At 33.8% G+C, this 27,484-nt stretch overlaps 4 protein-coding genes across 4 annotated transcripts; 2 read left to right on the top strand and 2 right to left on the bottom strand.

The window, feature by feature from the left end:
* Positions 1-7,431: 7,431 nt before the first annotated feature.
* Positions 7,432-9,323, bottom strand: LOC122608136 (wound-induced basic protein). The gene is made up of 2 exons (XM_043781227.1): positions 9,165-9,323; positions 7,432-7,748 (listed from the first exon to the last, which is right to left on the bottom strand). The coding sequence occupies exons 1-2, from the start codon at positions 9,233-9,235 to the stop codon at positions 7,676-7,678; spliced, it is 144 nt and encodes a 47-aa protein (XP_043637162.1). The 5' UTR covers positions 9,236-9,323; the 3' UTR covers positions 7,432-7,675.
* Positions 9,324-15,205: 5,882 nt separating this feature from the next.
* LOC122607875 lies at positions 15,206-18,696 on the top strand. The gene is made up of 2 exons (XM_043780945.1): positions 15,206-15,525; positions 17,214-18,696. Exons 1-2 carry the CDS (start codon positions 15,275-15,277, stop codon positions 18,490-18,492), a joined length of 1,530 nt encoding a protein of 509 aa, XP_043636880.1. The 5' UTR covers positions 15,206-15,274; the 3' UTR covers positions 18,493-18,696.
* Positions 18,697-19,655: 959 nt separating this feature from the next.
* Positions 19,656-21,409, top strand: LOC122606529 (chitinase CLP-like). Its single transcript, XM_043779381.1, has one exon. The coding sequence runs from the start codon at positions 19,656-19,658 to the stop codon at positions 20,916-20,918; it is 1,263 nt and encodes a 420-aa protein (XP_043635316.1). The 3' UTR covers positions 20,919-21,409.
* Positions 21,410-21,847: 438 nt separating this feature from the next.
* On the bottom strand, positions 21,848-25,471 carry LOC122609341 (membrane protein of ER body 1-like). Its single transcript, XM_043782393.1, has 8 exons — positions 25,300-25,471; positions 24,812-25,192; positions 24,588-24,704; positions 24,310-24,486; positions 22,834-22,923; positions 22,594-22,737; positions 22,402-22,463; positions 21,848-22,321 (listed from the first exon to the last, which is right to left on the bottom strand). The coding sequence occupies exons 1-8, from the start codon at positions 25,469-25,471 to the stop codon at positions 21,848-21,850; spliced, it is 1,617 nt and encodes a 538-aa protein (XP_043638328.1).
* Positions 25,472-27,484: the final 2,013 nt, after the last annotated feature.

Raw genomic sequence — 27,484 nt, forward strand, 5'->3', positions numbered from 1 at the left:
TTCGGTTTTCGGTTTTAATCAAAAACCGACCCAAACCAAACCGTACTGACCCCTAGGTGCATGTGTGAGCAAAAGAGATGTCATTGTGTATTTGATATGTTACTTGTGAATAAGTAATTTGATAATATTTATGAAAAAAAATAAATTAATATGTTTAAAATAGAATTTAGTTTGTTTTAATAAGTATAGATAAATTTAGAGTAAAATATATTTTCGATCTCTCAAGTTCACACAATTTGCAATTATTGTCTTTAAGTGAGAAGGTTAAAATTATTTTTTTACCTTGAAATGGGTCAATTTTTTCAGTTTTCACTTTGTCACCAAAGGACATCCAAATTGCCCCGTTAACCCCATTACATGACAAACACGTGCGGGTATTTAGTCATTTTCACCTGATAATTGGCTCCAGCTTTATCCGAGTAAAACATCTATTGGCTCTGTTGTTGGGAATTTCTTTCTTTTAATATTTGTCTTTGACTTTAACTAGAATGTCTTCAGTTTACTGACAGATCTCGATTGGAATGAAGCTCCAGTGATATTTGTTGTACACTGGTCACTAGTCTTCACTATTTCTGGACAAAGTTTTTGGATTTTGGAGTAATAGAAATTTGTAACACCAAAAAATTACATATATCGACACTATTAATTAGCCAACTATTACAATCGATAATATCTACCTTAGTTTTATGTTTTAACCAAAAGTATGATATTTCATTTATTTCGCTTAACACTATCGTATTCGAGACCATGTAGTTTAAAAATATATATTCCTCTTTTACCATATTTCCCAAACCGTGGTAACTAGCCATGGCAAGGCACATAAGTTTGACAAAATCGTATATGATGTCTAGATTTTTTATTGACAAATGATGTTGAAACTTATTTCAACTTTCTTTTAAAAAAACACTTTTATGATAAAGGGTTTCCGGGTGAATTGAGTGGTTATTTTTCACACGCAATTATCATACTTTGCTTTTGAGCGTTGTGATGTGATAGTATTGTCCGTGAATGATACTCCTACAAGAATCCTGGTTTACTAGAAGAAGAAATTCGCCCATAATAATTTCTTAGATGTTAGATCTTTCTTCCATATAGACTTTATGCCCTTTTAGTACTTTTTTCAAGTCACTAGGACCGCTTGTAGTAATTAGTCACCAATAGTCTCGATTATGGTCACACCCACACATTAGCATCAATTAGAGAATACTATTGATAGCTCGTATGGTCAAAGAACTTTTAGAGATATATTAGCCATCTCTAGAACCAAAATGGGAATTTGGTATGGTTCAGTTAGTTAAGTGTCAAATGCATTTTTTTGTTATCAAAGTTATTAACCAAAATGTTATGAAGTGTCAAATGGATTTTTAATGATCGTCATTAGTTATGTGTTAGTGTCGGTTTTTGTAATAGTCACGTAAGAAACTAAGAATTATTCTGTTCTACTTTGTATTAGACTTTGACGCTCTATACTCACTTGTATCGGCTAGTTTCTTACTAGCAAAATATATTTCTTAAAAATCTAATGTTGTTCAAATATATATGTATATATATAAGTCTCACTTGTAATACTATTAAGATGTTTTGGATTTTAAATAACTAGATTAATATTGTTAGATATCATTTACTTCAATATTTATTCTTTCTTATTGATTCAAGGAACGCCATTTTATTTGACATTTGAACATTATAAATTTAACATACTTTTAGTACAGGTATTTATCAATTGTAAGTTTGTAACACTCAACATATTGATCTAGTTTTAACAAGTATTTTCCCTCTTTGTAGAAAAAATGAAAACTTGGAAAGAAAAATGACAATTGTGACGTCATAACAACCTCAATTAAAATAAGGCAAAGTTGGAAAGTGAGTAAATGAAGGGATAGGCTAACAGAAAGACAAGAGGTGATTGAGGGGGGTTAAGGTAAAAGGCAGAATTAAAGGCTTTCACATGGGAAAACCACTCATGATTTATCGAGTGCATTTGCTATAATTTGGTACTTTTAACCTTTTTCAACCTTAGGGGACCATCCAACTTTCTCTTGTTAACTACCATTTTACTTTGTCTTTTTCTTAGTTTAGGGACATTCTTGTCAATTCGATGTCTCTTGATTCATATTTACTCCAACCTTTTTGCAATTTCATTTTCAATCTTTGACCCACTGTCTCTTGTTAACTCACTTTTTACCTTGTCGGATGATAATTGATATAGTTTTGTCACTTTGTCAATCACGTGTTTTTTTTACTTCCTCCGTAAATTTAGTAACTGTAAATTTGAGAGAGAATAGTCCTAAACAATTACACCATCAAACATGATCATATTTTTTTTTGAACGGCAATATTATATTAAAAATAAAGGCAAACTAGCAAGTTACTAGTAGCCAAGAGTGCAATTACAATCACAATCGGGAATCACAACAAAAGTACCAAAATCTAGACTTTAAAAGAAGTGAAAAAACTCGTATCAAAAGACACGAGAAAAACTACAAACCAACGAAGACCGAGCCACCAGTTTTCACTTCGTGATGTTTTTGATAAAATCTCAACCATGACTCGGAGAACCACCCACCCAACAATAACACTTCAAATAAAAGAGCGTAATTACAAAGATAACTACAAATTGTCATCTGCTTCAGTAAATCAACAGGCCCATTAATACCTTTCACAATTCCAATTAACCATACCATCATCCTCATGAAGATAAAACAGCGACTCCAAATTACCCTCAAAAGCGACTCCAAGATAAACATGATCATATTGATATTGTGCACAACACTTTAAACAAAAATAGTAATATACACACTTATTATTAGGCCCCTTATTATTATGTAAAAGTTACTTGTTATAAAACACATAGGATAAGATATTTATTATTTGTTCATGATAAGATAGATGGACAAAAGTTTATAGAGCCCAAATATATAATCGAGGAGCGTAAGCCCACCAGGTTAAAAAAAGTCAAACCCCGACCAGGTAGTATTAGTGGTGACGTCGCCGCTAATACTGCGGGCCCCCATATCCTTAATGGTAAATTAGGCAGAGAAAATAGCGGGCCCTCTGTCAGTGTCAAAGTATTAGCGGCGACGTTGCCTCAAATACCTTGGTCGGGTTGACTTTTGTCTGGTGGTGTTACCATGTGGTTATATAATCTGATACACAAAGATTTATCATTTGTGATACATATGGATTTTCAAATAAGTAGTAAAAATGATTATTTTTATCTCAAATGAAAACTGTACAATTATCCCAATTATTGACTTTTTGCATCATTATCAATGTTTGACCCATGGAAGCCTGTCAATCTCAACCATGTTTTGGAAAGATCCCGCCATGCCTGGCATTGTCTATTGCAAGGACAAAGTCTTGTCCGTATTTACCATATTTCCTACGGTAAAATTTTGAGGTTAAGAACTTCATTGCAGCAGGTTTAGAATCTAATTTATTTGGAAAATTCTTTAACACAAAATAAAGCAAATCATTTAATCGAGTGATCGGGTATCGTATTAACGTTTCAAGTATTTTTGGTGACCATTCTCCTGATATATATAACTAGTGGGGTTCCAAAAACAATAAGTTCATATTTTATGTCTTTATACTCTTATAGTTTTATCAACTTCATCTGTTAAAGTTTTAATTGTTGTGATTTGATTTCGAACCTCTTGGGTGTAGCTTAACTAGTGGGGTTCCAAAAACGATAAGTTTGGGTGTAGCTTAACTAGTGGGGTTCCAAAAACGATAAGTTCATATTTTTAGTGTTAAAGCATGTCATCTTTAACTTTAGCTGGCTTCGATTTTCTGAAAAAAAATTTTTTTTTTTGGGATTTGGATCGTTTTAAAAATGTTGAAGCTTAGTGAATTTTGTCTTGCTATTACAAGTTGACTCTCATACATTTATGGAAAAATATTAGTATGGAAAAATTAATCGGGGGTCTATGTTATTTAATAAATTTACCAAAACTGTCTAAGTGATGCAAGTTATTTATTGTTTCCAACTCCTCCCGAGTATTTAAGAATTGCTATTTTCTTGTTTCCATTTAGTTATTTATTAATATCCTGAAAAGAGAAATGATGAATTTTGAGGTCAAGGAGATTTGATCTTTTCAGCTTTAGGCTTGTAATGCGTTCTTCTAAGTTATGTTGTTTTGTTGCTTTAACTAAAATCTAGCAATTAGTTATTCTTTCTCATTTCAATTCTAAGTTATGCTTCAAGAAGTCATGTAAAAATACGTCCCTAGTCTCTCATTGTTTAATTGATTGTGTGGGTTGTATATATGTACCCTTAGATTTGTGTGTGTCAATGTGTATATGTTTGAGAGTACATGTAATGATTGGTTTCAGGTTTTTGACTTTATAAAGGATCAGAAAAATAGATATTTATTTTAATTTTCAGTCTTTCTAACTTTTTGTCAAATTGTAGCACTTTGTCGTTTCATAACATGATTAAATATTCAAGTAAAAATAATATACAAATTGACAAAACGAATGTTGTTCATATGCTCACTAAATTACGTTTATGAAATTAACAAATCTATCCTAACAATTGATTCAGTGGCGGAGCCAGATAGTTTGGTTAGGGTTTGCCAACACTAGTGACGGTTAAGAGTGTCTTTCAGGAAGTAGTTTGAGAGAAGTCGGGGGAGCCAAAATTTGATTTTAAATATATACACAACTTGGTAGTATATTTGAAGATCTATAAAGTTGTGAAAAAAAATGACATTTATTTCATTTAGAAGCATGCCTTTTGATTCACATATCTGTGAAAAAATATTTTCATCCTCCAAATCCATACATACATTGACATGTATTTGTCAATTGAAAAATGTGATTTGTTTATAAAGTCATGGGTAATTTCTATATAATTGAATTGAATCGAAGATACAACTATGTTAAATGTATGACATTAAAGTTTTACATAACTTAAATAATAGTAAATTAAATATTAAGGTAATTTGCATAAAATAATGAATGATAAATAACAGTAAATTATACATAAAAGTATTTTGCAACTTAAATTTAAACAGTCTAAAACTTTAGGGCCAAAAATGAAAATTAACTAAGGTTTATGTAAGTGTGTTGCAGATGAACAATTTTTTTTAAAAACTCTTTGGGATATCATCGTTCAAAACAACAAAAAAAACAAAAAAAGAGTTTCTCTTGATTGTTAGGGTGTGCCGAATCTTCAAATATATTACGGTGTAACAGAAGTGTGTTGCAGATGAACAATTTTTTTTAAAAACTCTTTGGGACATCATCGTTCAAAACAACAAAAAAACAAAAAAGAGTTTCTCTTGATTGTTAGGGTGTGCCGAATCTTCAAATATATTACGGTGTAACAAAAGATCCTTTATTATATATTCCTTCTTGTAGGTGACGGGGGTTGGGCCATGGCCAACCCTACCACCTACACGGCTACATAGCTCCGCCCCTGCAATTGAGAATGAGCTACAAACTCTTTATCTACGTATTTGATTATTCTGTTTTCAAAATATTATATTAAGTGTTCATTTTGAAAATGCCTTTCAGAATAAAATAGTTTTTATATCAAAGATACCATAGAGATAGAAGAAGAAAAGTATTTTATTACCGACTTAAGAGCATTATTGGACAGGAGTATCATATCATAATTCATATAAAATTCACATGGCAAAATGAATATTAAACTGATACCAAAGGTCATGCTTAGAGGTGGTGAAATGTAAGGGTCGCTCAGGCTCAGGTTACATGTTGACATGGGCATGGGTCAAATCAGGCTATTTTAGAATATAACCTGACCCATTAAACACAAATCGCACATGTCATTATAAGAATCTGGAGAGATAAAATGATAATTTATATACTCTATGCATAACAAAAAAATTTAATAAACATAACGAATTAACAATCATGTGTTTCACAGTTAACTATACAATACTTCTTGCATCCCTTTTATATAAACTACGTAACTTTATGGCTTAATGCACACAGACACTAACCCGTTTTTACGAAATCTGATACTAGTTACCTAGCCTCTAATCACCCATCCGTAGGTAATGATGTGGAATTAGAGCATGCGAGGGCATGGCATAAGTTAATATATATATACAGCATAGTTAAAGCACGTAGCACGTTTACAACATAATATGAGTAAGTGGTACACGAAGAATTTTGGTTATTAAATTGCCACTATAAACTACGGATACAACACCTCTATAAACTTTTAGCACACAAATACAAGATGTTATTCCAGAAATGGTCTTCTAACAACTGGATACATGCATTATTGCAGCCTAAGATCTTATAGATCAAGTGCATTTATTTAGACTACATGTGCTATGTGTTTTCCATATACCAGTCACGCATTAGTCTATGTTAAGCTTTCTATATAAAAGCTGAAAACACACAAAACAAGTTTCTTGATAAGAAACATACAGTTCTCTTTACTCATACGGAGAAGTAGCGATGTTAGTGATAGCTATCAATTGATAGTTGATTCTAATGAAGATGCGCACAGTATCAAAATATAATATCCCAGTCACACAGTAACCCCCATTATTAATCTCATGACCATTTTCTCAACACCTACTGATCTAAAAAAGCCTCAACAATCTTATATAAGCCATTGGTACTTGTGGTAATCAACAAGACCATGATTCTAAGAAGAAAAGACAATGTGTAATGTTAAATAGCTCTTGACATACTAAACATAATTGTTGTTTTTGCATTAAAGCCCAGCAGTATTTATTGATTATAAAACAAGTAAACAACTCATTTGCACGCTGCTGGTGTTGTCTCCAGATTCTACAAAAGTGGGGATTAACTTGATAATAAAATACCAAGTAGTGCCAAACATATATAGTATATTGTCTCATAGAGATCTCAGATACAGCCATATAGATGCATGAACAACCCACACACTCTTGATAAACCTTGACTAGCTCTCAACAAGCAGACTAAGAAAACCATGAAACCAAAGTACAATGTTCCTCTCTTTACAATTTAGAGGGCTAACCATGCCATTAAGGCCGAACTAGCAATTCTCCTATCCCACCTAGGTCCATGAATTTATCTATCAATTCCATTACCTTGTCCTTACACATGAGGTTCCAACATTTTTCCTGAATTTTCTTAATAGTTGTTCCCGGGCATACTCAAGTTTCAATCCTTGTAACATCAGAACTAATGCATAGCATATGCATATGTGTTTGGGTGCTATCTTATGAACTAAGAGGGAATAGTCAACAACAGCTCCAACATTTTCTAAAGATTTTAAAACTTTTACATAAGTAATGTCACTTTTCAAAAAAAAAAAAAGAAAAGGGAAAACCAAAAATAAATCTGGGCACTAATTCTAAATCCAGCATGAGGTTAAGTTTAAACCAGAGCACAATCAAGTCCATAACCAGATAATAGAAACTAAATATCAAAAACAAATATGCAACCATTAAAAACAGAACAGATCATAACTTGGTGTTCCCAAAGCACCATATAATACTCAATCACCTTAATTTCGTTCCTTTCTTTTGAACAGAGACGATACTTATACAAAGTTATCCCCCATTACAAAATAGATGATCAACATAACAAACAGTCAATAGAGAATAGATGATGATGACTTCATAATAACTGAGTTTAACAGTTATCATACTTCATGAACAAAATACAAAAAGACAGCATCAACCTTACATTTAAGGAAATCTCATTATTCATTCATGACAGGCTTGTTTTCATTAGCCTTTGGCTTGTGTTCCTTTGGCCTCTGCTCCTCAGTTTTCCTGTGGAAGTTAACAGCAAATTAGTAATACAGTCATGACAAAATAAATTGGTTAACATAAAAATGAACATACACAAAAATTCCTATGAGATGGAGGAAATACTAAACCATCATAATATAACAAACATAAACGACAATGGCCAAACCATAATCCTGTAAGTTTGTAAAGTATTATCTCAAGAAAAAACGCATATCAAGTATGACTGCATGATTTTGAGTCGTAAAGAAATAACTTGCAATATTTTTGGCAACTCAAATAGTAGCAGTTTTTAGTTAGTAGAAAATCAATTATAACTTGGAGTTTCCATGAAGATCTGATAATCCTACCAGGAAAAAGGTGGCACAAGAAAATCATATACATCAACTTGAAGTACAATTTTACGCAAAATCATAAACTTAAAAGTTCCAATCAAAGGGGATGATGTGCCAATATAAATCAAGCATCTCAAGATAGATAACATTTCTGGCTTGTTCTAGTAACATCAAAATAAACTCACAACCGCAAAGTTAAAATTATAATAATTGGTCGGCTAAAAATGAAGAACATGAAAAAAAAAATGCAAGCCAACTTAATAAACACTTCTTTACATATCAACTTTCAGCTTTCGGTTTCTTTTCTCTACACAAAAGACATAACAATAGATTCATACATCTATCCAATATACGTTCAGTTACAAAAAATTCTCTAGCTCTTTCTAATCCCACTTTCTCTAAAAACAGATGTCTCTTCCATCTCTGAAAACTATAAAGCTACTGTACATAAAATTTACTAGAGATATTCACACGCGCAAACAAGTACGGTCCAAACTTAAACTAGCCTCAGTCATTCAAGCCTACTTTAATTCTCAAGCCAAAAGCGTAAATAAAAAAACTCGCTTAAGCACGTGAGGATTTAATCGCTTAAACCCGTTCTAATTTAAACTTAACATGCCTTTGACAACAACTATTGTAACACATAGCACATTGTTAGCTAAAGCGCTAGAAATCAATAAAAAAAAAACCACATCCCTAAAATCAGAATTTCAGTAGCTTAACATCTAAACAGATCTGTAAAAAAAATATTTTTTTTTTAAAAAAAACAATTTGATAAATCGTTCATTTCTAACCCTTATTAATAAACAAATAACCAAACACCCCTTTTCTTTAAACAAAGAGAGAAACCAAATCTGTATAAAACTATAAATCTAGTTTAAAACTGAGCAAAATAACATCAGATAAGCACAACGTGTAATCTCTATAAGTATATCTATTTCGATAATCCTTTAAACAAAAAAAACATATTATCATGGTTATAACAAATAAATAATACTCGTAATATTTAAAAATAACATATAGATAGACAAAGCATAATATAAAAAAACCAAATGAAATTGATATTAATATTAATAATAATAATAAAAAATGATTATAATGATACCTTTTATCAGATGAGCCACCCTTTTGGCTGAGGAAAGAGCGGAACAACGGAGAGTTAACGTCGTAAATCATTGTTTGTGTTTGTTTGTTTGTTTTTTTTTGAAGGTTTGGAAATTTCGTGAATTTTGATGATACGATTTAAGGTTTTGTAAAACCCTAATTTTGCAAAAGTTAGATATATAAAGGAGAAAGGGCGGAGTTTTTCGGGTCGAATGTATCTGGCCGGGTTATATTCGCCGGGTTATATTCCAATAAACGTTATTTTGGGCTATAAGCCTATGACTTGCATTGGATTGGGCTACAACTAGAAAATTATATGTAGGGTGAGAAAAACCAAATTGAAAACTGAAAAAATCAAAAACTAGAAAAATCAAAAACCGTTGGTTTTGGTTTTCTAAAAACCGAAAGGTATAATTCGGTTTTAGTTTCTAATGAAAAACCGAATCGAACCAAAAATATATATTGTTTATCTTATTTTATATTTATATCATTTTATTATTAGTTTATGGTAAATATGTTAATATATTTGCATTTTTAGGTGTATATAATAATGTCATTTATATGTTTTAAATGAAAATGCACAACAAGATTGATTTGCTTTAATATTTGTATAATTAAACAACGCGTAAAACATATAAATAGTTATATATAAAATTTGTTTTAAGTTTGTACAACTTACTTTTATGGATTTGTTGTCATTGTTGTAGTGTTATTATTGTTACTAATATTGTTTTGAAAACTTGTTGAAATTAATTATGGTGTAATTATAGGTTATAAACTTATAAACTTTTCAAAATCAATTTGACCCAAACAACAAGTGGTTAAAAACCGACTAAAATCGAAAAACCGAACCGAGATAGACCCAAACCAAAAAAACCGAAACCCAATGTGTAACACCCCAATTAGGCGGAATAATGAGATATCACAAGAAAAGCACAGCATGACATGGAAATTAAGTAGAGACAAATCTAGATGCATTAAAAAGATTGGTAATCCATACAATTTAATCAAATACAAGTCCATGACCATTCAAAAATGCATAAGGAGCACGACCATCAAACGTTTACAAAAAAGAGTACAAAAGATGGAATATGATCCTAAGCATAACCCATAAGCGGGGATAATGAATCACAGATCCACAGTAAGTCCAAGTCCAATCCTAGCATGCAAACCATAAATCATCAACCGACACGTCTTCCAATTACCTGATCACCTGAAAAGTGTACTAAAACGTGTCAACATAAAGTTGGTGAGTTCGTAGGTTTAAACGTTAAAATCATAGTGTCGAGATAACAACCGTTAACGATACACGAAGATTAGAATACCAATTCACGATCCAAGGGAAACCCTAAAAGGTTTCACGTTATTATAATTCAACACATAACACAAATCAACACATATCGGCACGACTTACATATATTTCAAAGGCGTGTTCATTTCGGCATGACTTACATATATTTCAAATGCATGATCAACGGCATGACTTACATATATTTCAAATGCATGATCAACGGCATGTCTTACGTATATTTCAACGGCATGATCATAACAAACAATCATGATTACGTTTATGGGGAACAAAACATTTACGTTCACAAATCATCGTTTAATATCAAATCATTTCAAATAATTCGCTACAACGTTTACAAGAAACAAGTACACTTTCCACCCCAAATATAAGAGAAACAGGGCTACGAAACTCACCTTGGCCTTGAACGTGGGTAGAAGGTGACTAAGAGGGTAAGCGGGGAGCACAACGATTACAAACCTATTATAACAACATTTCATCATCACATTATAGCTTACGTTACAATATACGTCACTCTAGGCCATTCCAAGACACCCCAAGGTCAGACGATGAATACACGATTGGAAAAACGAGGGACTCGGGAAGAATGGTGTTAGATTCTCATAGAAAGGATGACACTAAGAGAAACTAGACTCTCACACGATTCTAACAATAGGTCATACACCTAAAACGGACTTACGGTTCAAAAGTTATAAGCGTTTGAAGTTGGCAAAAGAAATCATTCGGGCAGCAATTCCTCACTGCGCCGCAGTCAAGACCAGGGAGTCCCATTGCGCCGCAGTGAGGCCAAAAACTCCAAAAATGATCAGGGGGAAGCTACTGCGCCGCAGTGGTGGCTATCCCACTCCACTGCGTCGCAGTGGCCAGTATCTGAAGCCAAACAGTAGCAGAACAGCAACAAGAACGAACCCAAACCCAATTTTTGACATCCAAATCGACTTGTGGTGTTTCAAGACTTGTTTTTAGGCTCAAACAAACATCATTAAGTATAACTAAACATGTTTTATCAATCAAATCCAAACCCATAACACAATTACATGTCCAAATAGTTCTTGACCCAAACTAACCCTAATGAAACCCTAATTTGACCCATTTCAATCTTTAGCCCGATTTTGACCAAGGGTTTCTTAGATATGACCAGTAATGACGTTATAAACATAAAGGAAAGGATTTAAGACGAATTTAACTTACCAAGAGGGTCGAAATCTTCCAAATTCGGGTTTGGGGCAAAAACTTGGATGAACACTTATAAACCTTGATTTCTTTGAAGAGTGATTATTATTATTATTAGGGTTACTTGATTTTGTTAATTTACTACTACTAACACAAGATTTAGGGGAATTTATGGATAATTTATGATGATTTTGGGTGGTGGTTGAAAGAGAGAAAGAAAGAGTAAATGAGGGGGAGAGAGAGAGATGAAGTAAATGGATAAGGGAAGTGAATGAAGTGTGTGAGTGAGAGGGGAATGGGGGCCGGCCTAGGGAGTCCATTTTTGGGCTCCCGCTCCGCTAAATTCAACAAATAGCTAAACGTTAATCATTTAAACGCTAAAACGAGACCGTTTACACAATTAGACTTCACGTTACGTTACTATGCAACAAAACGTTCGATAATTCATGTAAACTAACAAATTCGCTCATTTTCAAATATCATTTAGTTACAAGTCAATTAAATCAAAAATCACGAATGTTACACAATGGTTTTAGTTTTCGAAAACCGAATTATAATACCCAAACCGAATCGTACTCACCCCTAACAGTAATACCTAAAATCATATAGTGTTAAAAATCTATATCTGTAGTCCTTTATAAAACAAACTTACCTACCTCCTCCTTAATTTTAAAACCTGAAATGACACATTACCCTCCATCTTAATACATCTTTATTTTTATTTTATAGACAGTGACTATAATGTCCTTAAAAAAGTTCAACATTTATCTCTCCCTCACGCAAAACACATAATTTCAACGTACTATCGACTCGGATCTCTTCCATAGGCACATGAAGTGTAACACCCCGAGCTAGGCTCGAAATATTACCGAAAAGATATAGCGTATGCATGGAATTATCGCAGAATAAGTCTAAATGAATAAAAGGGATCCGGTGAATCCAACCTCGATATAAAGTACAAAATGCACAATTAAAAGACGGCTATCGATCCTAAGCATAAAGTTAAGCAAGGGGCGAATGAATCCTTGATCCACAAAAGTCCAAGCCCGAGTCCAACATAAGTATCAAACAAACTTCACATCCAAGAAATTCTTGATTTCCTGAAAAGTGTACTAAACAAAGTCAACACTAGGTTGGTGAGTTCGTAGTAATGGTTCACAAGGAACCATTGACAATAGTCACAATGTAAAATCACAACAAGGATACATGGCATAAAATAGTCACGTGTAAGAGATGAGCACAAGTGGTGAAAATATCCAAGTCAGGTATTGTGTGTATGCATATATCGGGATGGATATCCAATGTAGACTAACCATGTCACAATGTCATATCAGAATAAGATCATATATGTAGTTGCGTGTAAAGCACGACAATATCTATAGTTGCGTGTAAAGCGCGACAATATGTATAAGTTGCGTGTAAAGCGCGAAAATATGTATACTTGTGTGTAAAGCACGACAATATGTATAAGTTGCGTGTAAAGCGCGACAATATGTATAGTTGTGTGTAAAGCGCGAAAATATGTATAGTTGCGTGTAAAGCGCGACAATATGTATAGTTGCGTGTAGCGCGACAATATGTATAATTGCGTGTAAAGCGCGTAAAGTCTCTCATCCCACAAATCATTCAAACCACCATGAACATACATTTCATACGACTTTACATTTAAGGAATCATTGATGCTTATATATAGGGTCACCCGCAACCTTCCCACCACATCTCAAATTCATTAAATGTATCCAAAGTCATTCTTGGGTGGTGGTTGAAAGAGAGAAAGAAAGAGTAAATGAGGGAGAGAGAGAGAGATGAAGTAAATGGATAAGGGAAGTGAATGAAGTGTGTGAGTGAGAGGGGAATGGGGGCTGGCCTAGGGAGTCCATTTTTGGGCTCCCGCTTCGCTAAATTCGACAAATAGCTAAACGTTAACCATTTAAACGCTAAAACGAGACCGTTTACACAATTAGACTTCACGTTACGTTACTATGCAACAAAACGTTCGATAATTCATGTAAACTAACAAATTCGCTCATTTTCAAATATCATTTAGTTACAAGTCAATTAAATCAAAAATCACGAATGTTACACAATGGTTTTAGTTTTCGAAAACCGAATTATAATACCCAAACCGAATCGTACTCACCCCTAACAGTGATACTTAAAATCATATAGTGTTAAAAATCTATATCTGTACTTTTTTATAAAACAAACTCACCTACCTCCTCCTTAATTTTAAAACCTGAAATGACACATTACCCTCCATCTTAATACATCCTTATTTTTATTTTATAGACTGTGACTATAATGTCCTTAAAAAAGTTCAACATTTATCTCTCTCTCACGCAGAACACATAACAAAAACCCTAACTCAAAATTTGTCTCCCTCTTCCCTCTTTCATATCTCACGAAACAATTAATCACATCTCCGACCGCAATGAAATTACTTTTACGTTAATAACTACATCATCACCGTTGCTGTTACCGCCGCTGCATTGCGCGGGCACCAATCTAGTATAATAATAAGAAGATTAATAATAGTAATAACATTTTGCCTAATTGTTGATTCGAAATGTAATAGCGACGGTAAGCTTCTCTCATTGTTCTTTGTGGGGTGACATGGCGTCCAACATGGATGAGTGAGTGGTCACTACTCTGTTCAATGTCGAGGGGTTCGGGATGCATGTCTTTTAAGATGTTGCTTTTGTAACTTGAAAAGACCATTTTATTTTCCTTCTCTATCTTACATGTTGTCTGGGATGAAAACAGTAATGACTTTTTTGAAAAGAAAAATATAATACTAATGTAACATCCTCACAATAGTCACGCCAATAAATTCTTAAAAACCAACATAAGCTCAAGTTCAAAACCAATTACATCATTTTTGATACTTTTCCAATATGAAAGCAAATAAACAAAAGAACTTTTTCGCTGTTTGAGATACCTAAAGATAAATTTAACTCGGATGTAATGATTTACTGGGTCTTTGTCTCATCTATTTCCTTTAACAGCTCAAAATACTTTCTAACCGAGTTCAAACCGATAACAAAATTCTTTTCGAATGCAAAATCACATTAACTAACACATTAGATACCTACATTAAAAAAGAAAAGCAATACTTACATTATATTTATACGGAAAAGAAAATGATGAATCCTCCTAAACATTAGCCTAAAAATCCTCCTAAAACCTTATAAATGTGAAAAGTGGATTTCATTTAATCTTTTTCTTAATCTACCTCTTGAATTTTCAGATATCACCATCTAATTAATTAAGAAAATTTTTAAGCTAATGAATTAAAAGGATTAATGATTTTAATTATTGAAAAACAAGTCAAACTGTTTGACTCAAACATCAAACCTAAAGGATATATCCCTATCTTAAATTTATGACTCCTGAAAATCTTAAAACAACACTGTCATCAATAAATTTCAAAAATTCCAAACACCCCCACCACCTATCAATTCCTCCACCTTTTGCTTTCAAACAAAATCCCAAAAACTTCATCCCCACCAAAAACTACACATATATATTCATATAAATATATACATACAAAAGAATGTATCTACACTCACACACCTCTCATTTCTAGATCCAAAACAACAAAAAACTTACACTATAATAACAAAGTTATAATGGGAATGTTAAGTGAGTCGTTGTGTTTTTGTAATGGAATTTGTAAATCAGAAAAAACTAAGTCTTCCATTTTCTCCGGCAAAGCTCCGTCAATGGTCCGAATTTCCTCCGGTACCGGCGTCGGCACCGGGTCTCTTATCCATAAAAACCTTTTGCTCACAACTCATACCGTCCTTCCGTCGTTATCCGCCGCTGAAGCTGCTGATATTCACCTTCAAAACGGCGCCGTTGCTTCCCTTTCTCCTCACAGGTAGTAATTTACAACTTTTTTTTAAAATTTATTTATGTGTTTGTTAAAATTTTATAAGTAACATGTGTTTATGTTTTTGTGTTTGTGTTCTGATGTTTGCTTGGATTTTTTTAAATTAATAACTGTAGATCTGATAGATTTAGTAATTACTAACATTAATTAACTTAATTAGCTAGTTGAGTTTAGCTAAAGTAAATAGCTAATTTATTTGTATAATTGTATATTATATTTTATTAAGTTTAGCTTAACAATTTGTAGTTTTAAATTTGAATTTTGGTGCAATTAAAGAGGATATTAACTGTAAAATATTTACTAATGACTGCCCGATTTGAATTTAAATTTTATTAAGTCCAAGCTAGATGTTGCTTCCCGTCTTTCCCTTGCTTGGGCGTATGAAACCGAGTTTTATATATTTATGTATCTAGAAGGTTCTAGCTCGCCAGCCGATTGTTCATTTGGGAATTGGGACCTAATGAGCTAGGGTTTATGTACATTGAATTTGAAGCTGTACTCCAAACTTTGAATTTAGGTCTTTGTTGAAGAAATTAGTTAATGTGGGCGTAGGAGTTTACCAATTATCTAAAGAAAAAAGGTATCGTAACTCGTAAGAACTATCTAGGACCGTATAGGATACTCATTAAGGGATAAGTGTTTATGGATGTTTATTAACTTCGGCCGAAGTGTATTGTTTTTATTATTGTTATAATGTTCTACTAATATGTGTATCCATTTTTCAAATATTCTTAATGTATATTTGTGGTTGTACTTTTGCTGACATGACATGAGTTGTCACCTCCGCAAAAATGCACTTGATGCACACAATAACAATACGCTGAATAGAAACATCTAAGTTAGATATATACTACAGTGTAGTTTGGGCTATAGTTAGATAAATTTCCAAGCTTAGTGGTCTATTTTATCTAAGATTCTAACTTTCTAAGTTACATAAGCAAAGGTTTTGGAATGCAAATTGTAAGTATTGAAGTACACCAACTTAAAAGAATTTGCAAAGTAGATGATTGGTGTTAATTTTGTAAGAAACCAGTATCATAGTTTATTAGATGTGGTGACATTGACATAAACAATCAAATTGTTGCTCTTTCTGAATAAGAGTGCTTCAAGGATTCTATTTCTTGCCGTGGTACTAAAAATTGCATGTCTCTGTTGTTTTGTTGGGCAAATCGTATATTTAACTTTTTTATGAGAATAAGAGATGATCTGAACCTCGCTAAATTGATCGAGTGTTTTTGCTTTTGTCTGATTTTATTGTTCTACTCCTACTATAAGTTATCGTATGGTGTTGCCAGTTTCGGATGATTGCTTTAGTATTTGTCTGTTGGTGCTTGTAATCTGATTATAATGAGTGTTGAACAGATGTTTGTATAGTATCTTCTAAGGGAAAAGTTTAAAATATTTTCTTTTATATTTATAGTCAGTGTCTCACCATGTGGATCAGTCCAACCGTAAAATTTTGTTTATCAATCACTTGACCAAAAGAAGTTTAGTTGTAATATTAGTAGTAGGTCTGGTTCACTTCCACTGCCACTTTTCAGTTTACCTAAAGTATTTTCTTAGGAAGGCAGTTAACCTACAGTATTATTCCAATATTTTTTCATCCGTTACAGACTTTCTTAAAGGTGTGCACATGTGCTTTTGAAGATTTCTCACGTTGTCGAATTGTTCCACAGGTTCTTCATTACTAGTTCAGTCCTTGACCTAACCATAGTGGGTGTAGATGTTATGGATGGAGACTCAAATGTATCTGGCCAGCAGTCTTCTTATTTAAAAACGTGTACTAAACCAAATCTAGAGCTTGGTAGTATGGTATACCTTTTAGGCTACACAGACAAAAACGAGCTAACAGTTGGTGAAGGAAAAGTGGTTATAGCCACAGACAACCTCATAAAGGTGAGCCCTGATGGTCAATCCTGGAGCCCTGGTTCAGCCGGCTTTGATGTACAAGGTAATCTTTCTTTTATGATTTGTGACCCTATGAAGCTTGCCACATCACCAACTGTGAAATCAACATCAACGTCAACATCATCTACCACTTCCTCTTGGAAAAAGAACCCTCCAATGCAATTTGGTATTCCGATTTATATAATTTATGATTGGTTAAACCAGCACTGGGAAGGTAGCCTCGATGATTTGGTTAACAAACCAAAATTACCTATTATTAGGCTGATGTCCAGTGGCCAAAAAAGTGAACACTCATGTTCTTCGTTCACTAAAAGACGGATTTTCAAGACCATTGAAGACGAAGACGAAAATCAACCTGGACCAAGCTCATCACTGATAGTCGATAGCTGTCATGATGAAACACCAGCCATCAATCAACATCATACAAATACGACTCATGTGCAGGGAATCCCAGCTCCTGAGATATATGAATCACGGAAGTTGACCTCAGGCCCATTTAGAAAAACGGAAAACACCCAAGTACAGCTGTTGGATATAAACTTCCCACTTAGGATTAGAAAGAAAGAAGTTCCTTCAACTAATATAGAAAAGGTAGAGTCAAATCTGATAGCCGAAGCTGAGATTGATTCCACCAGTTCTGTAAACGGGGCCCAAAGTGAGGTACAGTCGTGTGCATCCCCGGTTGAGTTACCTCAAGTTCAAAATGGGTATATCAGTGAAGGAGAGACCACAATGTACTCTGCAGAAACTGCTGAGAGCCGTAATATCCCGAGTCCAAAAGAAGGAAGGTATTATCAGCAGCAGGTTGGGAGGAGCCAAAGCTGCGTAAGTTATAGCAGATGGGGTTCAGGATCAGGGTTGGTCCAGAGGACCCCGATTGCCCGAAGAGGTACATATGGTTATTCACAAGGTACAACTTCTCAAAGGAGTAATGACTATTATAGCCCTACTGTGTCGTCGATTATGAAGAAACAGAACAATTCTGAACGACAGCCTAATAGGCCTCGGCCTAATGCAACTCGTTCGTCTCCAAAATGGACGTTTTAGCCTTGATTTGAGGTAATCTGTATCATCTTACTTGTTCTGTCTCAATTTTTGTAAAATGTAACTATATCCACAGGGCCTAAATGTGCAGTTAAGTTTGAAGCTAAATCACAAAGAATCCCAATTTTTTATTTTATTTTATAGGTTTGTATGAATCTGAATTAAGAATGAACATTTGAAAGTTAGAAAGCCCATCTTTTCTTTCCCTTTTATGTATCTATTCTTAGAGCTTTTATCTATTGATATCTAAAGGTCGCAATTTCGACTAATTAAACTTTAAAACGCTCTAATTTTTGCTGCCTTTCAAAATAAAAATGGGCTGATGTGGGTCACAGTATATCTCCTACAGGTCAAATGGATCAAATTTGCAAGTTCAGCAAAAAATGAGAGACGACATATAAGTTCAAACATTTTAGAAACAGTCCATTTCTAACCAATAGAATCCAATGTATACCCAAATCATCAAATACTATCCAGTTTTTTGGATTTAAAAATGATACATTTCTTCTCATGAAAAACAAACAATTTTTGCACAGATGAAAGATATATAAAGCCACATGAATGATCAAATAAACCTCAAATAATATTGGTTTTTAACCTTAAACATCAAAAGGATGCCGAAGATGGGGTTGTGGCATGGGGAAGGAGGGACACACTACCACCCCAACTCGTGTCAAATAACCCGTACTCCTCCATGAACCTCGTAACCAACTCCAGTTTCATAAGAAACCCATTTCAGAAAAACTCCTGTCTTCGTGAGAAAATTTTGCTGTCGCTATACGTATCATACTTTTCCACGTGCTGGTCAATACTCAATAGTCAATACAATGGATCTTCATATTTGGCGTAATCAATAATCAATAGAAAATTTTTAAACTTAATGATATTAAATATCATATTATCATGTGGGTACTCTCTTCTACTCATATTTCTAGCTAGCCAATTTAATTCCTTCACCATTATATACATTGCATTATACGTTTGATACAACGCGTTTTATTAGAATATATATTTAAGTTAGTTAGGATTACCATAACCCGTTCCAATTGCATAATTATATTGCTTTGCTAGTACTAAACCATAACCTACGGGAATTTTATCATATTCTAACACTTTTTGTCTATAAATACATGTATTGTAGTGCTTTATATTCAACATACAAAAACATGCATCTAGTAATCAAGGTATTTTTCTTTCTCGCGGTATGTACATCTCATAGTGTCATGTCCCAACAAACTGATTTCAATACTTCAGTGATACCAATTTTTAAGGATGCCAATACATCTCTTCACAAAATCCCTATGTCATTTATGATACCAGTATGGGAGGAAGAAAGGTACTACCTCCTTGACCTCGACGCTCCATTCACATGGAACGATTGTAGTATTCGTCGCAATCCTATGTTTCCTTGTGAAATAGACGATGAATGCTACTCTCCCTTACAATGTAACAACATTTTGTGTAAAGAAGCAAAATCTTACCTAAATCCTACATGCCCTTCTCTTAATATCACAATCAAATATGGTTGTGGTATATGTGCAGTTACCCCTTTCAACCCCATCTCAAAAACTTGCAAATTATCACAGCTAACCACTGTTTTGGTTCACATGTACATTACCGATGGCCTAAACCCTAGTATGGTTCCAAGAAACTTTTTTGGAGCCCCGTTTGTATTGTCGTGTGCACCTTCCTCCTTGTTGAGGTCCTTCCCTAAAAATGTTAGAGGGGTCGCATCCTTTTCATGGTCTTCTTTGGGTTTTCCTCGTCAAGTTGATAATCCTAATCAAGCTGCTAAATTCGCACTTTGTCTAGCCAGCTCCTCATCATCTCCTGGGGTTACATTTTTAGGCGACGGACCTTTTCATTTTACATCTTTACCAAATATGGATCTTAAAAGAACTCTCTCTTATACGCCCATGGTTAGAAAGAATTCCAAGTCCCTTGGATATTATATCAAAATAAACCGAATCTCAATCAAAGGAACGCCGATTATAACAGAAAGTATTTCAGTGAAGCTTAGCACGGTCATGCCTTATACCATACTAAGAAGTGACATTTATAAATCTCTTACTACTAGTTTTTTAAAGGCTGCTAAAAACATTCCTAGTGTAATTGCTGTTAAACCTTTTAGTGTATGTTTAAAAGCTACCGCAGTTAGATCTGCCCCAAGTATTGATCTTAAAACTGAAACTGGCAAAATATGGACATTATCTAGAGACAACTTGATGAAGGATTCTGGGAATGGCGCCTCATGTCTTGCATTCGTCGATGGTGGTTCTAGTGTCAAAGATGCAGTTGTTATTGGGACGTTTCAGATGGAAAATAATTTCTTGTTTTTCGATTTGGTGAACCAAAAGTTGGGGTTCAGCTCTTCCCTCATACCCCGAGGAACTTCTTGCAGCGGCTTCAACTTCACCAAAACACCTTAAAGACATGATTCATGTTGCTGAGCTATACATATACTACATTTCGAATTATGTATAGATGGTTGTATCACTTATAACTTGTAAGGACTTTGTTTCTGGAATAAAAAACCACAGATCTTGTTATGACCGCTTTGATATAGTAAAAGGCGTATAAATTACAGCAGTGGGGGTCAGGATCGGGGTTGGTCGAGAGGAACCCAAGCCCGAAGAGTTACATATGGTCATTCACAAGGTACAACTTCTCAAAGGGGTAATGACTATTATAGCCCTATTGTGGTCAATTATGACGAAACAGAACAATTCAGAACGACAGCCTAATAGACCTCGGCCTAATGCAACTCGTTCGTCTCCAAAATGGACGTTTTAGCCTTGCTTTGAGGTAAACTGTATCATCTGATATGTTCTATCTCAATGTTTGGTATGATGAGAATTTTTTAAAATTTGTAACTATATTGACAGGGCCTAAATGTGCAGTTTAGAGCAAAATCACTAAGAATCTCATTACCCTTTTTTTTTTTTTTTTAACGTTTGTATGAATCTGAATCAAGAATGAACATTTGAAAGGTAGAAAACCCATCCTTTCTTTGATTTTTATATGTTTATTCATATTGTACACTATCTATCGATAGGTAAAGGTAGCAATTTCGACTAATTCACTTACAAACGCGCTGATTTGGGTCACATCATATCTCGGATATGGATCAGCAAGTTCTATTTATATAAAACACGGCATAATACAAACATTTAAACAATTAGTTTGAACCAATAGAGTCCAATGCAGACCCAAACAATCAAATATTATTCAGTTTTTGGATGTAAAAACGATACATTCTTCTCATGAAAAAAACAAACAATTGCATAGTTGAAAAATATATAAAGCCTCATGAATGATAAAACAAATCTCAAACAATATTGGTTTTAAACCTTGAACCTCAAAAGGATGCCAAAGATGGGATAGTGGCATGGTGGAGGAAGGACACACCACCACCTGAACTCGTGTCTAATAACCCATACTCCTCCATCAACCTCGTGACCAGATTCCCGATAACATAAGACACACCCGACACTGATACTGCAGTAGTGATGTAGTACACCACGGTTTTAAAGTACCCTAGAACTGCGCACTTGTTAATGTAAGCCTTGAATAATGCCAATAATGAGACACATAGAAGAGATGCCACCGAAACCACCACAAGCGTATAGTCCTTATCGTTAGTCTCGTGAAACGAATACCCGTATGCTATTGGTGGGACCATTCCGAATACAAGGAAGGATAATATTGCAAAAAATGCATGGAGTGGGAAATATTCCATCCGGCCGAGTAGCTCTTTGTACTTGTTAGTAGCTTCACTGTTTGTTACTTCAGCCGAACTTTCTTTGTGGCAATCATTTCTAAGGTCCCAAAGCTGCATACCCGTGCATATGTGGTTAAACAAGTCCTTTCAAAAAATGTAGTAATATGAACAAACGTTTAGATTTAGCTCACATTGTGTGCGATCACCAAGACCCCGCCGATTAGGGTTGCCAATGCCAAAGATACGATACTTACTGTGTAAAATTCAAAAGTAGTATCTGTTAGATATCATATATATCAAAGAATCGAGTCAGAATGAAATGTGCTAGTAAATCCAACCAAAGATGGCCTAGCACATTTAAATAACATATGATCTAAACTTACGCGTGGCAGCATCAGAAGCGGCAGCAGATGCTACAACGCTTGAGCTTGCAATCACCTCCATTAAACCTCCATAAACAATGCTTTTTAAGATTTCTGCAAAAACACCTTCATAACCAAGCTGTACTCTTCCTGTATCTGTGATTTCTGCAGGTATATGCACCAAGTATTATATATACAACAAATAAGATTCGATGACAAAACACTTTGAGCTCATTCTGTATATCGGTTTCTTGTAATTACCAGTTCCAGTCCCCACGTCAACCGTAACATGACCATCTGCTTCAGCATTCAATGATGGGGCGAGCTCAGAAGAAGGTACTCGAGAAGCACCTGCAAAGTACAATGCTAGGAATATAAAGCGGAGCACATTTACAAATTGTAAACGGGTTAGAAAGCTCTATCTTGACCCTTTTATGACCAAGTTTTGGTTTTGTCCATCCCAATTAAACCAGTTTAATTTTGGTTTGTGACTTGTGTCCAAATTTGTCACACCCCTAGACGAAGTTTGTTTAACTTTTAACTTTATACTAAGTGTAATGCGACCGCACCTAGTATGCCCTTTGTGGCTCCTCCATTGTTAGACGCTGCGGGTTCTGCATTATAAGTACCAAATGTTATACAGAAAAGAATGATTATAAAGACTTATATGGTTCTAGAAATCTTTGTTACCTATATTGCCATCTCCTTCAGCGCTGGAAGATGAAGGTAATTGACCTGAAAGGTAATACAGCCGGTGAGTCTTTTGACTAAGATATATATGTCTGTATGGCAAGTGTCTTTTAGGAGTTTAAAAGCCCAAAGCTTTTAAATATAAGCCCTTTCCAAAATAGTAGTTACAACCCAACTCAAAGTTTTTGTGTCAAACATCTCAAATAGAAATAATCTTATCCGTTACTATTAGACCATTTATATTATTATAGTTTAAGTTTATTATTATTAGAGTGTCACTTATGTAATAGCCCAAGGTAGTTGAATGTAATTTGTAACTTTATAAATTAATATCAATGAGAAGATTTATCATCATCTTATAGTTACATATTACAGTAATACTCCGTATATAAAATCATGGTATGTAACACTCTTTTAATAAACATGAATGCAAAAATGAATTATTTTTGTAAATTAATAACGAGTTACGATACTTTGATTTTAGCACACAGATATTAAAAATAGACGTATACAGTACATATTAATGGTGAACATGGCTTGCTGTATGCAAGTCAAAGTAAGTTTATTTAAGTTTGTAAGTTGCAACCATATATCAGCTATCACAAATAAGTAAGAATTAATTAAACGAGAGCAAGTACCCGCGCATTGCGACGGTGAGATGATGAGGGTGATAGGTCATAGAGTATGATAGGTTGATGTGTCATAAAGTGTCATAGCCAAATGTCTTAACCGTACGGGCTCCGCCTTTGGATTTAAAAATTCGTCGAAAGTATATCGAATGACATCTCTAATGAAAGAGCATGAAATTTTAAGAACACTCATATAATTTTTATAATTTATCAATTTACGGTTTTTGAGATAAAAGATTTTGAAAGAATTAGAGGAATAAAATGATTTATGGAGGAGAGAAAAAGTTGTAGGCATTGATGTATGGTACATTATGTATTATCATGCGTACATTTTTGAAATTGAAAGTTGAAAGTTGAAACCTATTTGCTTTATAATATAGTATAGATATAGATTATAGGAGTACGTTGAACTGTTCACCTTTTGCTATGGACGCTGTCCCTGTGACATATTTAGGCTGAACTTGATCCGGGACTATGAACTCTCGATTATGCTTTAGTACCAGATCTGGTTGCGATTGCGAAGGATCGGCTTCTTGTTTCACATTATTATCCTTTTGTCCCTTTCCGAAAACCAGAAACATGCTCAAACAATTGTCTGTTTTTTTTTTTCAAAACAAAAACAACTTTCAGAATTCACAAGACTAGCCAGTTAACAATGTTAAAACCAAAAACCAGTGTCTTGTTAGAATATGTCACCTTTTTCTTGAACCACAAGTTCCGCATTCTCAGCACCATTTGACGAAAGTGTAGGAGCGTCAGTCGTGGCTGCTGGTCTCTTTCGGAATATGTCAAATGGGTTAAAACTTCCATTGTCTGATTAGGAAAATGATTTTTTTTACTATTAGTCATAAATATTGGTAAGTACATATGATGATATGACCAAAAATAGTCAAAAGTATGCATATATGTTACTCTTTTACCTGAGTAAGTAAATAAGCTTAAGCATGAAAAGCATCCAACTATATCTTTCGGATCAGACTGTGGTGGCTCTACCACTACAACAGCTGGTTTCTGGACGGGTCGGTAATTGAGCACTTTTCGACGAAGAATTACTTTGGTAACTTCGGCCTTACAATTAGGACAATGCATAGAATGTGTATCAAGCTTTGGTTTCACCTTCTCGAATTCTAGCTCGACTATTTCCTCTTCGATTACTTCTCCAACAACTTCTGCTGAACTTTCTCCACTTTCTTCTACATGTCTTTCATCGCTTTCGTGTAAGATTTCATTCTTCCCGTTTGATTTTTCATCAAAGCTATTGACAATGTCATCAAATTTCAAGATATCCGAAATATCTACATCTGTTGTTTCAATTCACAACATACGATACAAAATTCAAATATATTAATGTTACACATTATATATGGTGCACTTTGTAATATCTAATATGTTAAGAATGAATTAGTACCTTCATTAAATTTGTTCAAGTGCTGGCCATTTTTTACTTCTTTTAGGCTAACAAGAGATGTTATTCCATTACTATGCAAGGCATCTACCGTAGTAGCGATAGCTTTCAACCCTGCTTCCTCCGTCCCTTCTCCTCCGTCAAGTCGATATTGCTCCACCGCCGTGTCAGCCATATTAATTTAGAGCTTCTAGCTATCTAGGCTGATCAACACCACCACTACAACAATAAGCTTCTCCAAGGTCTACTATACCTTGGGGAGTTTCTTGCTTCGTTTGGGCTTATGTTTGACTTATATATCGATTTCCACATGCTTTTTATAGTTGAAAATTGAACATTATTAATAACCAAGTAGTTGTGCCATTATAGATTAGCATTATCTGTATTAAATGAACACCAATATTACTACGAGTATTATTTAAAGTGTACTTAGGCCTCGCTCTTCCTAAATCTCTTCCTCATCTATTCCTGAATGTCACGTCAGCATGTTTCAATTTAAGAAACTACCCCTAACATTAAGACCCCATCCTCACGTCTTCCTAAAATTTACACTTGTTCGTCCAACCACTTCTTAAATCCGAACAACCTCCATTTGGACGAGGTAGACGAATCCCGTGGCAGTAGTGTCATAAAATGATGAGGAGGAAGACCACTTGGATGAGCTCGTCCAAGTGCCACTACGAGCGGCCTTACGACCTTTATCTTTAGGATTTTTCTAATCTTAATAACAGTAAATAACATGCATAAAATACTTATACTTTGTATAAGAAACTTATTCTAAAAAAATTTATTGTAATAGTACAACTAACTTATCAAGTTATTTTCCACCAAACCTTTATCTTTATAAGTAATCTACAGTATTTATTAAGTTCTTTACAAAAAATTCTATAATTAACAAACAAATATATAAAAGTACAATAGCTCATAGTTTATTATATATTTTAAAAAGTATAATACTTATTTTATAAAACATTTTGTTCTTTTTTCAAATCTTAATTAAATAATTGAATTACTTAAATTAACCCTCTACAACATCTCTACCTAATATATTTATAATATCATAAAATCTCAATCATTCATTTTTTTTTCTCTCCTCAAATCTCAATTACTCATTTTTTTTTATCTTTACTCCATAAATTATTTTATTCATCTAATTCATTCAAAATATTTTATCTCAAAAACAGTATATCGATAAATTATAAAAATTGTATGGGTGTCCGTAAAATTTCATGTTCTTTCATTAGAGATGTCATTCGATATACTTTCAACGAATTTTTAAATCCAAGGACGGAACCCGTAAATCTAAGGCATTTGACTATCATACTCTATGATTTGACCTATCATCTCCACAATCTCACCGCCGCAACGCGAACAGTATCTCTCATTTTAAAAACTATACTATAAGAAATTAAGAATTGCCAATAGTCAAAATGATTAGATATCACCTTACTAGTTTAAATTTAAATATTGAAATAAAATCTGGAATTTCTCTTCAAATAATAACTGGCAATAGCTATGTATAAATGAGTATTATAATACAAGATAGGTACCCGCGCAATGCGGCGACAGTGACGGCAACGGGTGGTGCTAGTGGCGGTGGTGGTAACAATATGATTATTAATCTAAAAGTAATTAATGTAAATGGTAATGTAGTTATTTTATGGTTAAGAGATATATCTTTGTAAATAACTTTATTAAGAGTATTATAGAGATATAAGATGAAAATATTTAAATTAATGAATAAAGGAGATAGTTAGTTTGATAAATATGGGTGTAAAATATTTTAGGGATATATTGGGTATATTTAATGTGTGAGTTATGAATGTGTTGAAAATTTAAAGTATTTTGGGTATGTTATAAGTAGAGAGTTGAAAAAGGAGAGAGTAAGTTGTTTATTAATAGAGTATAGATATAGATATGAATATGAATATAGATATAGATTAGTTTAATTCAAACGGAGATACGCAGTATCCATTTAATTCTAAAATATTATTGCATAACATCATGCACCGAGGGCGATGAAGAATATTGTTTCAAAGGTTTCTGGAATATCAATGTAGAGTAAATTAACCAATTAAATACGCGACGTGAGAATACGTGGAATTCCTACCCACCTGGCACCTGCAACATTTTTTCTTTCTCTTTATTATTATTATTATTATTATTATTACTATTATTATTATTATTT

Source organism: Erigeron canadensis, chromosome 7, assembly GCF_010389155.1.
Source record: "Erigeron canadensis isolate Cc75 chromosome 7, C_canadensis_v1, whole genome shotgun sequence".
In the NCBI taxonomy this organism is placed as follows: Eukaryota; Viridiplantae; Streptophyta; class Magnoliopsida; order Asterales; family Asteraceae; genus Erigeron; species Erigeron canadensis.

Bases quoted from the DNA above. Each gene is read 5' to 3' on its own strand.
- LOC122608136 (XM_043781227.1), bottom strand. From the start codon at position 9,235: ATGATTTACGACGTTAACTCTCCGTTGTTCCGCTCTTTCCTCAGCCAA. The intron at 7,749-9,164 runs GTATCATTATAA...TAACTTCCACAG, and splicing joins GGTGGCTCATCTGATAAAAG to GAAAACTGAGGAGCAGAGGC.
- LOC122607875 (XM_043780945.1), top strand. From the start codon at position 15,275: ATGGGAATGTTAAGTGAGTCGTTGTGTTTTTGTAATGGAATTTGTAAA. The intron at 15,526-17,213 runs GTAGTAATTTAC...ATTGTTCCACAG, and splicing joins GCTTCCCTTTCTCCTCACAG to GTTCTTCATTACTAGTTCAG.
- LOC122606529 (XM_043779381.1), top strand. From the start codon at position 19,656: ATGCATCTAGTAATCAAGGTATTTTTCTTTCTCGCGGTATGTACATCT.
- LOC122609341 (XM_043782393.1), bottom strand. From the start codon at position 25,471: ATGGCTGACACGGCGGTGGAGCAATATCGACTTGACGGAGGAGAAGGG. The intron at 24,705-24,811 runs GTAAAAGAGTAA...TTTCCTAATCAG, and splicing joins AAGCTTATTTACTTACTCAG to ACAATGGAAGTTTTAACCCA. The intron at 22,322-22,401 runs GTGAGCTAAATC...ACGGGTATGCAG, and splicing joins TCTTGGTGATCGCACACAAT to CTTTGGGACCTTAGAAATGA.